The sequence below is a fragment of the Elgaria multicarinata genome, chromosome 3 (assembly GCF_023053635.1).
Source record: "Elgaria multicarinata webbii isolate HBS135686 ecotype San Diego chromosome 3, rElgMul1.1.pri, whole genome shotgun sequence".
NCBI lineage: Eukaryota > Metazoa > Chordata > Lepidosauria > Squamata > Anguidae > Elgaria > Elgaria multicarinata.
The window spans coordinates 96,272,633-96,289,472 of record NC_086173.1 but is presented as its reverse complement, the minus strand read 5'-3'; the positions used below and the strand labels follow the sequence as shown (position 1 = coordinate 96,289,472).

Here is a 16,840-nt window from a genome sequence, read left to right as displayed (position 1 = left end):
TGATCCATATTGATGTGTGTGTGTGTGTCAACAACCGTGTATAGCATAATACCCATTCATTAGGATCAGCTGACAGTCACACAATAGTTAGCAGGCAAATGACTGAAATGTACAAGACATCCAAGCCCTTCTCTTTCTCTGATTTCTAAGTTTTCACTGGAACATTCTCAAGCTCCATTTCTCAGCTGGAAAGTTTGAAAACACGTTTCCCTTAAAAACCGCCACCACCGCCACCATGAAATATTCTCAAGGGATCACATTCTGCCTAGGAGATCATATTCTGTCCAAGACATAGGCTTCGTTCAGATGTCACAATAGCCCATGATGGTTTAAATAAGCAATCATGATTTTTTTAACTCATTGGGGGTTATCATGACATCCAAACCCAGTCATCATGTTCTGCCTTTTTCACAGCACATCCTACCGATGTACAGAATGCACACAAATGCATGATTAATCCTTGTAGCTCACAACAACAACTTAAGAAGCAGAATGGCCCCTTAAGCCAAAACTGGAGGTGACCTCAGAGATTTCTGGGGTTTGAGGAAGAAACAGGTGAGACAATGCTGGGCAGGAAGGGATTTCTGACAGCCAAGGATAAGCTCTCGAGTACATGTGCTATAAGTAATGGATTACTTGTCCATTCTTGGAAGTGCAGAGAGGCTGCCCAAAAAGGTAGGTGATGTTTTGGCCTTACCTGGATCTGGACAGAAACATTGTCGCCCTCAGTGACAAAAACATTGTAGGAGCCAGTCACAACGGGAGGCTTGTTGTTGATATCAACCACTGAAATCTCTAGTTGTGTGGAACCAGACAGGCCACCCCCGTCCACAGCCTGTAGTGTAGCATAATAGACAGGACGGATTCCCCAATCCAGTTGACTGCCATTGGCCACTAGCACTGCACCGCTTGTTGCATTCACCGTAAAAGTGGACTGGCTGCATGACAGACAAACAGACAGTGTCCTTAGGCTGGATAGGTGGACTCTCCCTCCCAGCCAAAGACGGCCTACACCACAAGCCATCCCCTGCTCCTCCCTGTTTCCATGGCAATGCATTGACATACATGCTTGTAGGCAGCAGCTGGTAGGTGATTTCTCCAAATTTCCCAGTGTCTGGATCTGTGGCCTGCAGAAAGCAGAAGGAACCAACCCATTATCATTAATCATTCACTTGTGGGGTTGGCCCCTGGGAGCAGAGCTGTCTTGGAGGAATTATTTTATTTGAATTTATTACATTTCTATACCACCCAATAGTGAAACTCTCTGGCTGGTTCATGACAATTAAAATCATAATATACAACATGATAAAACATAATCTAACTGTTTTTAAAATTTTAAACTACAGCATAAAATCAAAAAACAAGCAGCAGTTTAAAGAGTGAAAAATGCAATAACTGGTTTAAAAGCAATAAAAACCAAAGGACTAAAATGCCTGGGGAAATAAGGTCTTCATCTTGCACCTGAAAGGCCACAACATAGGTGCCAGGTGTGCTTCTCTGGGGAGGGAATGCCATATCCAGGGTGCCCTGAAGCCCATGATGTATGCTCCTCAAAGTGGAAAGTACCTGGGCCATCATGTCAGAGAAGATCAGTTCTTCTGATCCCACCCAGAGAGAACTACCCCATGCCCTCCTGCTCCCAAGGCAGTGGTGAAGCTTCCTTACTGTGATGTTAGAAGAGACCACGGTACCAGGTGGGCTGTCCTCCAGCACGTAGAGTTTGTATTCGCTCTGCTTGAACTCGGGCCTGTGGTCATTGATGTCAACAAGATGAATGGTGACGGTGGCAAAGGAGCAGCAATCAGCTGCCCTTCCAGTGTCATTTGCTACAATCTGCCGGGATGAAAAGGAGCCAAAGTCATTAAGCCTCGTCCCATGCACGTTCAGGATCATCAGAGTGGAATTGCCTCCAGGAGGACTCTTGGTACTTTCCTGCTGCCACTCTAATTATCCTGGGAGGGGAACAGGACAGGGCCAGCCAAGAAGATGCTTATCTTCTGGGCTGCAAGTATTACATTTCTGGTCTGCAGTGGAAGTTGTGAGCCCTTTTCCTGGGCAGCAATCAGAGGGGGATACTTTGGTTCTATTCTAGATGGATCCCATAGTGTTAACTATTATTATTATTATTATTATTATTTATTTATATAGCACCATCAATGTACATGGTGCTGTACAGAGTAAAACAGTAAATAGCAAGACCCTGCCGCATAGGCTTACAATCTAATAAAATCATAGTAAAACAATAAGGAGGGGAAGAGAATGCAAACAGGTACAGGGTAGGGTAAGCAGGCACTGGGTAGGGAAAAACTAACAGTAGAAAGTAACAGTAGAAGTCTGCACAACATCAAGTTTTAAAAGCTTTAGGAAAAAGAAAAGTTTTTAGTTGAGCTTTAAAAGCTGTGGTTGAACTTGTAGTTCTCAAATGTTCTGGAAGAGCGTTCCAGGCGTAAGGGGCAGCAGACGAAAATGGACGAAGCCGAGCAAGGGAAGTAGAGGCCCTTGGGCAGGCGAGAAACATGGCATCAGAGGAGCGAAGAGCACGAGCGGGGCAATAGTGTGAGATGAGAGAGGAGAGATAGGAAGGAGCTAGACCGTGAAAAGCTTTGAAGGTTAACAGGAGAAGTTTATATTGGATTCTGAAGTGAATTGGAAGCCAATGAAGAGATTTCAGAAGTGGAGTAACATGGTCGGAGCGGCGAGCCAAGAAGATGATCTTTGCGGCAGAGTGGTGAACAGAAACCAACGGACTGATGTGAGAAGAAGGAAATGCACAGTTCCCACACAGTCTGACAAGAGAATAAAAGTCTCCCTTAGGATGGATGCTGATAAATTTATCTTTCCCACTTAGGGGACAGATCCAGTGTTGTCTCTGTGTTAGACCTACTGACATTGCGGGATCATAAACCAACACATGTGCAATATCAACTGCTCTTGCTAGCATGAGGAGTTCCTTGGAAACCTATCATGTTGGAATCACTATTGATGCTGCACAAGTGTGGGCTTATGCTTGCCCAACATCAATAGCACGAGCACACAGAAGTGAATGGATCCTTCCCTAGGCCTCCTAGAGTGAAATTATCTAGAAGGAGATTTTAGAAGAGTGTTAAACTGCTCAGTCTAGCTCCCAGTTCTTGGCAGGAAGGGCCTATCTTTCAGTTTCTCTCACCTCCACAGTCATTGTACGTGTCTTTTCATAATCCACAAGATTCGATTGGCTCACAAGCACCTGCACGGCACCTTCGTTCACGATCTGCTGAGGTGACACTAAGAATGCATCTGCATCTGGACCCCGCAAGGATAGCTGGAAGGTGCCATTGGAACCCTGCTCAGGAAAGAAAGTGGGGAACTCAGGAACTAGATGCCTTCAGCACAGTTTATAAGGCTAGGAAACTGGTTGGTACCACCCAAGAGTCAGGGCTGGGCTGGGCCAAGACATTTTGCTGCCTGGAGTGAAGGACAAGATGGTGCCTGTGGTGTCACCCTACAATTGAGTATCTTGTATATGTCTAGATTAGTATATCTGGTAAGTATGGAATGTTAGAGCTGAGTGGGTGTGGTTTATGATGTGATAGGTGGGGGAAAGGAGTATATAAGGAGAGTGTTAGGAGTTTGTGAAGGAGTTGAGATGTGAGTTTGGGGGATGAGTGAGTGAGAGTTGTTTATTGAAGAGTTTGGATTCTAGGGATTTAGGATTGGTGTGAAGAGAGTGAAGTGGTTGGTGTGTGGAGAGTTTAGATTAGGCAGCATTGAAAGTATTATATTTTTATTTAAAGCTTTTAAATAACAATAAACTTATTATTTTGTATTTGTGTTTTTAAACTGTTGGTTGTTTTATTATGGTTTTAATTTTTGTGAACTGCCCAGAGAGCTTCAGCTATTGGGCGGTATAAAAATGTAATAAATAAATAAATAAATAAATGTTTTGTTAGCTACCAAATACCACATGCATTATTTACCTGCCTTACAGTTATTAAACACCCACACCAGAGTATTCCCACAGTATATTTTGAGAGATCCTATATTAAACCTGTTTCCCTCATAGCTAGGGGAAAGGTTTTATTTAACCCTCCCTCAGGTTTTCAAGTGGTGGCGCTTGGCCTGAGAAGGGTTTATGTGGTGTGTCTAGTGTAAAGGTCGGTGATGTTGCAGTGCCCCCTCCCATCCCATGTGCAGAATCTGACTGGACTGGCAGTTGAATCTTTCTTCAATATTGTTGATGGGACAGCATCTACCACCACACCTGAAGGCAGTGAGGCAGCTTAGGGGGCACAGGGCAGCCCACTTGTCACACAGTTCTTTCCTACAATACTTTGCATCTGCTGCCTGAGGTGACCTCTCTGCCTAATGGTAGGGCTGGTCCTGCCAGGGGGACAAAGACTCATTACGTTTTTTTGAAAGCTCTGGATCCCCAGAGATAGAAACACACGTAGCAGTGATGATGAGCATAATGAGCACTTTGTTTCACTGGTGGTCCCAACAGCCAACATCTGAGATCCTAGACATGGATGAAAGGAGTGGTGGATCTGGTGGCCTAATAGAGCACCAACATCAACCCCAGTGGAGGCTGGTGGCTCCGACATCAGTTGAATTGTGAATCCGCTCCAAGTTTCAGTCAAAACCAGCCAGAACTCTAAAAGAGCAGTCCAAGATGTGGGAGCACCTTGGATAGCTCCATTAGAGTTCTGACAGGTTCTAACTGAAAACAGGAGTGGATTCATGGTCCCAGTGACATTGGAGCCACCAGCCTCTACTGATCAATCCTTGTTTGAAACCTATAATTTCTTGTTATTCTAACTTTGCAAGAAGTTCTCCGATCTCTCCTTCCATGCTCACCTTGTCAGGATCATAGGCCACAATGCTGAGGTTGGCCACAGGTGTTCTGGCAGAAGCGTGTTCCTCAACCTGACCAGAAAAGTTGCCCTGCGGGGGGCCTGTGAAGTTGCAGGCAGGATACGCGCAAAGATAGAACCGAGGTGTGTTGTCATTGATGTCAGTGACCTGGATGGTGACAATGGTCCTCACTTGTGCCACCTGCTGGTAAATGTTCAGGTCTTTTTCTCGAGCCTGGGTGTTGAAGCAAGAGAGACAAACTGAGGCCACGGATGGGAGGTGCAGAGAGGTAGAGATCTCCCACTTCCCAGGACTGCTCCGCTACTCACCACGACTTGGAGCTGCACCTCTTCACCTGGAACACCTTCCCGGTCCAGGTTGCCACTCACAGTGATGATCCCTGTCATCTCACCAATTGTAAACAAGTTAGTGGCATCTGGTAGAGCGGGAGAAAAAAAGAAACATCTCATCAGTCACATTGGAGGCAAGAAGCAGTTTATCCTGGGAAGACCATTATGGCCAATGGGGGAAGCTCGAGTTCTCCTACAAGAACAACCCTCCTACCATCCCATTCCTACATGCTATGAAGCTGAGCCTCTGTCCTCTCCTTCCTCAGGCCTTGGGGTGAGACAGGAAGAGATTTCCAAATCCAGCTGCTCAGCATCATATAGACTGTGATGACAAGCCAGTTCTGCAGCCATCTGCAGCTTGCCACAAGAAAAGACACAAAGGAGTGGAGCACAATTGCTCAGCAAGACAGAGTAGAAGCCAGGAGCGCATCTTGGGGAAGAAGGCATAAGGCAGCCAGGCTGGCCTTTCTAGCATCCTCCCCAACCCCACCCTTCCATCACATCCCAGCAGAGAAAGATGGGGTGGACTGCCTATGGCAGTGGTAGGCAACCTGGTATCCCCAAATGTTCTGAACCACATCATCCAACAATCCCAGCTGCCATGGCCAACAATCTGGGATTCTAGGAGTTGCAGTACAAAACATCTGGAGAGCTCCAGGTTGTCTCCTCCTGGCCTATACCCTACATCAGCCTTAGACAAGCTGTTGACCTCCAGATGTATTGGCCTACAACTCTCATAATCCCACAGTTAAAATGTAAAATGTTTTCTAAAATGTTCTCTAGAAACAAGGCATAAGTGCAGGATGCAGAAACTAGACACTTTTACATGTTTAACCTGCCAGTGCTTGGTGCAGCAGAGCTGGCATGAAAGCACAGCATAGAGAACAATGCTATTTTCTTCATTAACATAATGGGCCAGTTCAGTCAACACACTGAGCCATGGATAGGCCTTGTGCAGCAAATGATTAGTGAGCATGTTTAAATTGTGATTATGTAGCCACCATGATTAGGAATGCGCCACACAACACACTAAGCCATGGTTCGCATGGCACACTAAGCCATAATGTTCAGCTCAAAATGCTTAACCACCGTGGCTTAGCATGTCATCTGAACAGGGTCACATTTAGACCCTGGGTAAGAACGAAGGCTGCATGCATATGTAGCCTGTCATGGCTGATTATGCCAGCGAGAAGAACATGAGTGACTTGCTGGGATAGAGGTAAAACCTAAACTGATGCACCACATGGACCTTTTGCCAGTCATTCTGCTCGCTCCCAATTCCAGCCCCTTAATTCCTTGGTGTTTCCCTTCCTTGTTCTTAGTGTCCTGCCAATTAGTGTCCACAGATCACATAACCACCTACATGCACTCACTACATGCAACTCCTACACCTTTGTCCTGCTTGCACACCCTCCCCAACCCCACCCTTCCGTCACTCACTGGTGATGCTATAGTAGATTTTATCGTTCACGTTCTTGTCTCTGTCGATGGCGAACACCTTCATCACTGACGTGCCCTAGAACGAGGAAGCCTCAGTGAGGGCAGGGACTATGTTGTGCCAACCGCAGTAAAAAGGAAAGCACACACCTCTACCGAAAGTTGCCACTGTCTCACCCACCCCTTCTTAACAGCACACTTAACAGCAGCTTGATCTGCAGGACTTAGAAGGCCATACTTTTAAATGCACAGAGATAAATTCCTACATGTCAAGCTACTGTTAGCGACAGCTAAAAGGACAGACTCAAGTTGGCAACTCTGTCTCCTTCTCTATACACATCATTCTGTGGACCGATTTGCATGTAACAAGAAGCCACCTGGGGTGAATTTCCCCATGGGGCATTTCATTGTGGCGGCCACTGCCGGTTTAAATATTCGATCCACAGCAGGTGCTGTAGATTGTGGTTATATGGGAACCCAGCAAGGGTAGGCTCTTGGTGGGATTGAGAAACCTCCCAGAACCCATAGGCTATTTTAGGGTTGTGGGTGGCTTGTCAACCACCTCAACAATCCACCCTTGCTGAGTTCACATGAAGCAGCAAGCTACAGTGCACCCCAACTGCAGCTCAAGTATTCAAAATAGCTGCCCCTGCAACAACAAATCCTGCAGGGAAATTCATCCAAGGAGCTTTTCGTTATGTGCAAACAAGGTCAGCGTGAGTGGTAGTGTAGGACAGGGGTGGGCAGAAAGCAGATGCGTCCCCCACCCTTTCTTTTAATTGTTCACTGCTCAGGAATCTTGTTAGCTACACGGTGGTATATAAATTCTGTTCAATCTCTGTAATGGCACCCACCCTCTGGAAAACCCTCCCATATGCAGTTTGCGAGGCAGAAAATGTAACATCCTTTAAATGACTCCTAAAAATGGATCTTTTCACACAGGCTTTCCCTGGGATGTAACTTATTTTGGTTTTATATGGTATTTTAAAAACTTTTATAGCTTTATATTATGTTCTGACTTATTGTATTTTATGGTTTTAATTGTGAACGGCCCAGAGAGCCTCAACATTTGGACTGTATAAAAATGTAATAAAATCAATCAATCAATCAATCAGTGGAACTAGTCTGCTTGGCACAGCCTTCCCCAACCTGGTGCCCTCCAATTGTTTTGGACTTCAGCTCCCAGCATTGCTGACCATTAGCCATGCTGGCAGGGGCTTCTGAGAGTGAAAAACCAAAACCTCTGACCATACCAAAACCTTCTGGCCACTCCTGGTATAGGGCTCTTAATGTCATCCTTGTACCCCCACTCAATCCCCAAATGGGTTTAGTAAGAAAAAGGACCTGAAGAGAGGGTTAAGCCAAAAGAGTTGTGAGCTGGTGACAGTTCGTTATGTGCTCCCAAGCGCTCGCACATGCAGCATGGTTCACATCTCACACTGGGGGCAGAGTCGGGATGGGGCACAACCAGATGTGACTTGTGGGCACTGCATGAGTGACATTACTAGGGTGACCACATGAAAAGGAGGGCAGGGCTCCTTTATTTTTAACAGTTGTAATGAAAAGGGAATTTCAGCAGGTGTCATTGGAATGCATGCAGCACCTGGTGAAATTCCCTCTTCATCACAACAGCTAAAGCTGCAGGAGCCCTGCCCTCTTTTATAACTGGTGATGCTAGGCAGGGCTCCTGCTGGATCAGACCAAAGGCCTATCTAGTCCAGTGTTCTGTTCCTACAGTGTCCAAGCAGGATCTACACCAAACAGGATATTGCACTATGAAAGTGGTATGAAAGTGATGTATAAAAGGCAGGAGCCACACTACTGCTTTGGACCCATTGACACATACCATATACCACTTTCATACTGCTATATCCTGCTTGGTGTGGCTCCTGCCTTTTATATACTGCTTTCATAGTGCAATATCCTGCTTGGTGTAGATTAGGCCCAAGTGATTATGGAAAACCCACAAAAGTAGGTCATGAGTACATTAGCACCCTCCTGATCATGTTTCCCAACAACTGGGATTCAGAACCATGTTGACTCTGATCTTTGGGTAGAATAGAGCCATTGTGACTAGTAGCCATCAATAGCTACAAAAAGAAGACAAAAGAGAGGTTGCAGGAGATGTTCCTTACCAGAGGGCAGTCCTCTGGTACCGAGCCTGCATAGGGCTCTCCCAAGAACTCGGGGTCCAGGTCAGCCACATCAACAACTGTCACAGATAGATAGGCTGTGTTGCTCTGATAGATAAATTTATCATCCAGCAATCCTCCATTATCCTAGAGAATAGAGAGATAGAGACAAAGATAATTTGAGCTTGTTGTCATTCCCCTCTCTTTACCTACCCAATAAGAATTTGTTCTCCGTTGAAGCACTGTGACAAACCCCTACATTGTGATGTAGCTGAACAGTGCCACTTAGACTGCCTGGGATTTTGCACTTCCACAGGGAAACCAGAATTAGCATATATCCTGGGTTTTACTCTGAATAAACATCCAGAAGTTAAGCTCTTTTCCCCCAGAATGCTGCATACTTGGAATTTGCTGGCTCTTTTGGCATGTAAATTCAGAGTTGTTAGGGACATAGTTCTGGCCTATAAGCAATTTTCTGATTGGCTGCCAAGACCTATGATATAAAAAATTCAGTTTATCACACCATTGGATAATACAGTCTGTCTCTGTAAAGGGGCTGGCTTTTCCTGGGTTCAGCTTTCCAAAAATATTTAAGGCTTCATCTCTTAGAACCACCTAGATCAAGAGTCCAAAGATGCTCTCTTTCAAACACTCTTCTCTGCAATAAATTCTGCCCCTGCTTTGAAACCCATGACTTTGCTCAGGTAGGTAACACGTAACTAACAGAGTTAGATTGTTCTTACTGGTTTTATTTGGAGTTCTGTATATTATTGCTGCCTTCCTTTAATCTCTTCCTCCAACCATCTCCCCAAATAAACTTCTTTTTCCTATCTGGACATTTGGATACATTGTTTTAAAGGGGGATTTCTCACTAAAACCATCCCCACCTGCAGGATGGCATGGTTGCTAAGCTACCCCTTGTGGTGCTTGGATATTTCACAAGGTTGTGTTAAGTTCTGTATCTTCTGGGGTTTGGGCAAATAAATCCAAAGTGCATTCTTTTTTATTTTATTTTCTAGAGCTGGGCTGAAGGGATGGGCCTTTGGCAATATGGCTAGAAACTCTTTATACAGATTGACAGCCTACAGCCACCTTCCCAACCTTCCAAATGTGTTGTGACTATAGCTCCCGTCATCTCCAATCACCAAGAGTATGTTGGCTGGGGGTCATGGGAGTTGTAGTCCAACATACCTGCAGGGTGCCAGGCGGGAGGAAGTTGGCAAGGATTCATGTGTGGTGGAGCCTATCAGTAATTCTTTTGAGGGAACTCTTACCAAAAGAGATTCCACCTGTAAGGGAACATCTCCCCGCTGCCATTCTGTAACAAGCACACACTGATTTGCTCCTAAGAAGCCTCCCTTGCAGAATGTTGCCAGCACATTAAAGTTTAAAATGTCTGCCTGGTAGGCAACCCTTTTCTTCATACTTTTAAAAATGTTGTTGTTGCTGTTAAATCCAAACACATGGATCCTCTAATGCATCCAAAAATATGAAACTAAGAGGCAGGGATATAGGTTATGATGTACAGTTGGCTCCTTACAATGTAAATCTTGTTCCTCATTGCTTGAAAAGCTGGTTTGGTTAATCCAAATTGTGGGAGAAATGGCAGGGAGACACTTAATGAAATACACAATCCCTTCCCTGGCTCCCCTGTTGTTGTTGTTGTTAATAATAATAATAATAATGGGAAGTGGGAAGTGATGCATACATTTAAAATAATAATAATAATAATAATAATAATAATAATAATAATAATAATAATCTGTAGAAGACAGCATGACTTGGCAATGCCCATCATGTCTGTCTAGAAAAACTGCCATGAGCGAGAAAGGGATGATGATGATGATGATGATGATGATGATGATGATGATGATGATATAATGCATTACTTCCTACTGCAAAAAGGAGTCTCAAAGCAACTGACACACACAAATACAAAAATCCATAATTCATTTAACCGGGGGGGGGGGGGGAAACAAAATGAAGATAAAGCATAATCAGCACAATACAAACAAAAATAAACACAATCTAAAAAACAGAAGAAACATTGCTTACCCAAACCCTATTCACATAGCCTTTTAAAACTGTACCTAAATGGGGATGGGGGGGGGCATCACGAAAGGAAAGGAGGACAGAGCCTCTCTGACTCCCTGTACTTTGAATGCTTGGTTAATCAATCCAGCAAGCTGTCACTGCACATAACTGCCCTGCCTGTAGTAACTAGCTGCCCCTTCAGTTTTTATCATAAATGCCTCACAGAGAGGGAGAGTTTACTTTCCCCTTCCTCCCAATATTTTCCTTCCCTCTGCCTCATTGGCGGAGTCTTACCTTGGCTAGGATCTTGATACGGTAGAAAGTGCTCTTGTTATTGTAACTGAGTGACCCATTCAGCATCACAGTGCCATTGTACAAGATGTAGAAGAGCTGGTGATTCTCCGCGTTGTTTGGGTTGACCTGTGAACAGTGTACAAGGTATTTATTCATTTATTTATTTAGAGCACAACCCCCATAGTCCCTGGGGAAAGTCACAGGGACCATAGGAATTTTTGGATTTCCCCACCCAAAGCCATAGATGCTCCGTCCCTTCCTCCACCCCCTTCCGGTTGCTGTGGAAAGAACCACAGGTTGCAGATGTGGTCCCATTATCGCCAGCCAGCATTCCCACCAGACGGGTGGTGTAAGGAAACACCCTGCATGGACAGAAAAGAGCTGGAACTCACTGGTACCACAGGCAGAGCACATGCTTTGCAGTGGAGGCTGGTGGCTCTGGTTTCGGTGGGGTTGTGAATGTATTCTGGGTTTCAGTCAGAAATCTAAAGGAGCTGTCCAAAGTGCTAGACCCTAGCACCAAATTGGTTCAGCACCTTGGAGAGCTCCTTTAGATTTCTGACTGCCTATGCGGCAGAGTCTTGCTATTTACTGTTTTACTCTGTACAGCACCATGTACATTGATGGTGCTATATAAATAAATTAATAATAATAATAATAATAATAATAATAATAATAATAATAATAATAAAATGCATTCACAGCCCCACCGGAATCGGAGCCACCAGCCGCCACTGGTCCCAGGTTCAATCCTTTGCCTCTCTTGTTTCAAGGAACTTGGGCAACCAAATGGCCTTTGCCTAAGATGCTGGAGAGACACTCTTAGGCTAGATCAGCCTTCCCTAACCTGGCACCCTTCAGATGTGTTGGATTACAACTCCCAGCATGCTGACTGGCTCCTTGTACCTTAGTGCTCATTGAACTATATTTACTGCTCATTGAACCCTCCCCTTTACACGTCAGACACTCACTTCTTCAATGGAATAGGAGACTCGCCCAGCGTTTCCACTGTCCTCATCCACAGCCAAGACGGTATAGATCGAGGAGCCGACTGCTGTATTCTGAAACACAGGGGATGGATCAAACCCACGTGGAGTGCTGGGGTGGAGGACATTGATACACAGGCTCCAGCCAATCCCTCAGGCTTAGTTCATCATGCTGACCAGAGAGGCCCCTCAGTCCCTCACACAGTATGATTGGGAGGAATCGGGCGGGGTGGGGGGTTATGGTACTTGCAGCAGCTTTCTTTCAGCCTACTGACATAGGCATTAGTACAGGTGGCAGGCACTGTGCAGGGGCTTGAGCACCCTGGGCTGTCTATACATGGGGAAAGCCCCAGGGTGGCGCTGAGTCACTTATACGACGCAGCAGCCACTGCAGGGACATCCCGGAGTGACTTCGCCCCCCCCCCCCCCCCAAGCTCCGAAGTAGCTTATCCTGACTTTCTTCTCCGAAGCGAAGCAAGGACGGCACATCCGCCATCTATCGCCGCTCCAGAGGCATCTCCGGGCAGATGGCGATCCCTGATTGGTCGACATCTGCCCAGGCAGGGGTGGGCGGGCTGGTGAGCGAAACGGCCACTGGCACACACACACCCCCCACGCTGCCTCCAGAGAGACTCTTCTCTGTGGGACGTTTGCTGGGAAGTTCTCCACCCCCTTTATTAGCTGGCTGTCAATACGCAGGGAGAGCCCCATGAGGTGAGGGCGAAAATGCCGTGGAGGGATGGGTGGTGGCTCTGATGATCAGTGTATACCCTGCACTCGTCCCTTGGCTTGGGGATTACCTGTCGCAACCCTGCAGGAGTGGAACCGTGGGGTTTTGGGGGTTCACGATGCAAATGTGTTATCGTGAAAATGGATCAGCCAGAGAAAACAGACATCTTTGCCCTGTCCCTTGACTCCTTTGCTCTGGGTATATAAGGGTGCACTCAGGCCAGGATTTGAGGGCAGATGTCCAGGCCCCCATACAAAACGATGAGTGGGGTGGGGTGGCGTGGAGCAAAATCAGAAGAGCTCTCTGACCACATGTTGATGTATGTGCCATGTACAGAATGGCTCCTCCCATAAGACCATTCATTCTGTGTGCAGAGGGGAGGTTTATCCCTTCCCTCTGTAGCTGGAGTTCCAATGAAAATCCTCCCCCCACCCCCAGTGTGGCAATTAGACATAGGAAAAAAAGTTGCCATTGTCATCAATGGGAGCTTTCCTTCAAAACGTAATAATCCCACCGGTGAGGAGGTGGGGTGGTATTTTCACTGAGAACATAACATGTACCTAGGTCTGAATATTACCAAACTGCACTACTGTGGATGCACCCTGAGAATCCTGCAGAACATGAGTTATCATTGATCCAGTCTGGATCAACCTGCCTGAAACCCTGGAGAGCCATTGCTGCCAGTCTGTGCTGACATTATTGGACTAGATGGACTAATGGTCTGACTTGGTATAAGTGGCTTTCTATGTTCCTATGGACTGGACTGGAGTGGACACATCAGCACAAAGAAGAGAAGTCTATAGACGTGAGATCAAATGGGCATGGGTACCTCAGGAACATCTGCAAAATAGGGTTCATTCTGGAATATTGGCTTGTTGTCATTCCGGTCTTTTACAATGATGGTGAGTGTTTTATAGACCTGTTGGGGAAAGAGAAGAGTGGGACACTCAGTGATGTAAGAGACTAGACACAGAGGGGCTTCATCATCCCAGAGTTCCATACCCAGATGGAGAAGGCCTGAGCTATAGGGACATGGTGACCTTTAATTGTTGTATAAAAGAGCAACTTCAGCAGGTACAGCTCACCATGGAGGGTTGGGAGGAAAGCTGCACCAGCAGAAATACCCTCCTCTGCACAATTATTAAAAAGGTTCAGGTGCCTTGTCAACCTTTGCATCTGGTTACCCAACACAGGGTACTGAGCCTTTCCTGAATTCATGATTCAGAGCCTTAGATCTCAGCAGCCATCAGCGAACTTAGTGCAGGGGTGGGAAACATGTGGCCATCCAGATGTTTTGGCCTACAACCCCCATTGGCCCTCACCATCGGCTATGCTGGCAAGGGCTGGTGGGACTTGCAAGTCAAAATACCTGGAAAGCCACAAGTTGTCCATCCTTGATTTAGTGAGAGTGTGATTTGGTCAACTGGCACCTCCTAATCCCCTGAGCATTGATGTGGCTGCCAACCTACTTTACTCCCGCCCTATTCCCACTCCGCAGGCAGACTCCCCTGATGGATCTCTACTTCATACATATCACCAGCCTGATTTCCTCCCACCCCTGCCACCTGTTCCCTCACTTACCATTACATTCATTTTGTCTGTCACTCCAGCATCAATAAGAATAGTTTTTGTTTGCTGGAAGGAAAATGCAAAACAAAAGCATTTTGATGAAGAGGTATGCCAACAACATCTCACCTATCAACCTCTTCCCCAAAGTCTGATTACTCTGGGATGCTTCTTTTTTTACAGGTCTGAAGGAGGCAGGGAATTCTTAGCCACTGATAGCTTTACCATGAATTAGTCAATGTGTCACCTTCCCCTTAGTATACCTTAGTATACTTAGGCCAATGAATCCATTCCACCCTGTCGCAGATCTGGAGACTGATCTATTTAAGCCAATATCCTTTTATGGATCAATTCCTGTTGTGGCTTTCTACAAATGGAAGTAGGCTAGAGAGGTCTAATAACTCATGGTAGCTGCCACAACTTAGAGATGCCTACCTATTTTCTTACCATCATGAGTGGTTGCTGTTCCTTCTATGGTTGCTTCTACACTGATGAAGGAAAATGCAAAGTCTTCCACCCACAAGGGTGGCTCTGATGCCGTGGTACCATAAAAGAGATACCTAGTCCCCTGGGAAGTGCATCACCTGGGTGGCTGACTGTTCATGTGGGTGGAAGAATTTATGTGTTCTCTTATCAATGTGGGTTGAATCACAGAGTAAGCAGAAGCTACATTGGCAAGCAACTGTGGAAAAGGGATCTGATTATTTCCAGATAGGCAAGGATACCTGATTAATTCAATCACAAGTGTACTTTAAAGTGATGTGGGCATCTATGTAGTCCATCTACTTTCCAGAGGGAGCATTCCTATGGCCGCTAGACAGCAATAGGATTTTTCAGTTTGTGGGAACCAAGGTCAGAGCCAGCACTCCAAGCTTTGTTCTTAGAAACTACACTCTTCACTCCCTCCCCTGTCCCATCAGAGACAGTGTGGTTCTCGTGGCACTAGCTACATTTCTGCAATTGCAAATGGAGCATGGAGAGGACAAAGGGGGGCAGTCATGGGGAGGAGACTCAGAAACTGCTCTACACAGCTTCCTATGTGTGTCTGTCTCCCCCTTGCTCTGAAGCATCCTGCCTAGACAGATGAAATCGGCCATCTACTCAGAAATGCAGGGTGCCCGGAGGACAGAGATGAGGGTCCCCTCCGTCTGCCCTGCATTGGATAGTCGTTAGCCTCTGAATTCGACTGTCCTGATTGGATTGAACCCTAAAGACTATTATTTGACTCAAGGGTGGGCAGAACATAGATCTGGATTTTCTCGTAGATCGCTAGGTGATTTGCAGTAGATTGGCAAGATTTTTCACTCCTAATCATTTAATGACAAAATTACTCCCCTCTGCTGGCCTAGATTATACTACTGAAATGAAGAAAGTTTGGGGTAACCAGGAATGGATTTTTGTGCGACAAGACTGTGAGATGTGCTCATGTCTCAAAACATATTCACAGGCTCAGAATTCTTTAATTCTAAGTAAATGTCTTTTGCACCTGGTTCTAGGTGTTAGATCTTGGAGTTTTATTTAAACACACACATAAAAGGGTAGATAGAACATAGAACCAAGTTAATTCAGTCTTGCCAGAGTGTCTGAATAACCCATGGCAAAATGGATAATCTTAAAATCATGGAAAAGGGCTAGTCAGGGAAAACAGAAGATAATTTTTAAAGGCATAGAAGAAAATAAAGGTAAAATCAGTGTGCTTTCTCAGCTAGAAATGAAAATTCCTCTTGAGTCAGGACAAGCTTCCATTGGTTTCCAGAATTCATAGAAATTTTCCAGGCATTTTAGCTAGGGGCAGCTTAGGGGGAACAAAGCAACTCTATCTTGAAATCACTGGAAAACCTTAAGCTGGTATCACCCAAGGTTCTGCTGCTTCCCAAGACAAAACCACACTGTCCTTTGGTTCTATTTTCAGGTATAGCTAGTGATCTCATGATGCAGGTGTTTTTAAGAACATTTCAAAAACACCTTGGCTACATTTCAGATTACAGCAAAGATTTAAATTTAACATGTAGATGCGAGCCCAGCTGGCAGTCAGGAAGAAGCAAAATAGGTGAAATCCACAAGATATCTGCGGAGTCTTGTCTTCAAGGAAGCACCACACTGAACTGAATAATGATTAAAGGGCTACTTCTAAAGGGCTCACTTATTCATTCCAGAGTAACTATGATCTAGACCCAAAGCAAAACATAACCATAGGTTTGATCTTAGAGTGGTGGAAAAGGCCTTTGTTCTGGATACATGGCTGCACCTTAGCTTAAGAAACACTTGGCCTGTTCAGAAAACACACTGATTAGGCCACTAACTGTCTGGCAGCAAATGACTAGTGAGAGTGTTTAAACCATGGTTATGTAGCCACCGTGGTTAGGAATGGTTCACACGACACGCTAAGCCACAACGGCCCTGTTCAGAAGACTGTTCAAAAAGCCTTATTCACCATGGTCAAAGCCGTGGTGTAAGGTGTCTAGTTCAAACTGCTTAACC

The 16,840-nt window shown here is 45.5% G+C and overlaps 1 protein-coding gene across 1 annotated transcript in view; it reads right to left on the bottom strand.

Moving 5' to 3' along the window:
- The window catches only part of CDHR2 (cadherin related family member 2), a 43,037-nt gene that overhangs the window by 17,330 nt on the left and 8,867 nt on the right, over window positions 1-16,840 (bottom strand). Inside the window, exons 5-16 of the mRNA XM_063121566.1 lie at window positions 14,375-14,428; window positions 13,623-13,712; window positions 12,049-12,138; window positions 11,078-11,203; window positions 8,753-8,896; window positions 6,621-6,696; window positions 5,160-5,266; window positions 4,834-5,064; window positions 3,167-3,322; window positions 1,666-1,833; window positions 1,066-1,127; window positions 698-938 (exon numbers count right to left, since the gene is read on the bottom strand). Of these exons, the coding sequence (XP_062977636.1) occupies window positions 698-938; window positions 1,066-1,127; window positions 1,666-1,833; window positions 3,167-3,322; window positions 4,834-5,064; window positions 5,160-5,266; window positions 6,621-6,696; window positions 8,753-8,896; window positions 11,078-11,203; window positions 12,049-12,138; window positions 13,623-13,712; window positions 14,375-14,428 (1,545 nt within the window). The remainder of the gene's footprint in view (window positions 1-697; window positions 939-1,065; window positions 1,128-1,665; window positions 1,834-3,166; window positions 3,323-4,833; window positions 5,065-5,159; window positions 5,267-6,620; window positions 6,697-8,752; window positions 8,897-11,077; window positions 11,204-12,048; window positions 12,139-13,622; window positions 13,713-14,374; window positions 14,429-16,840) is intronic.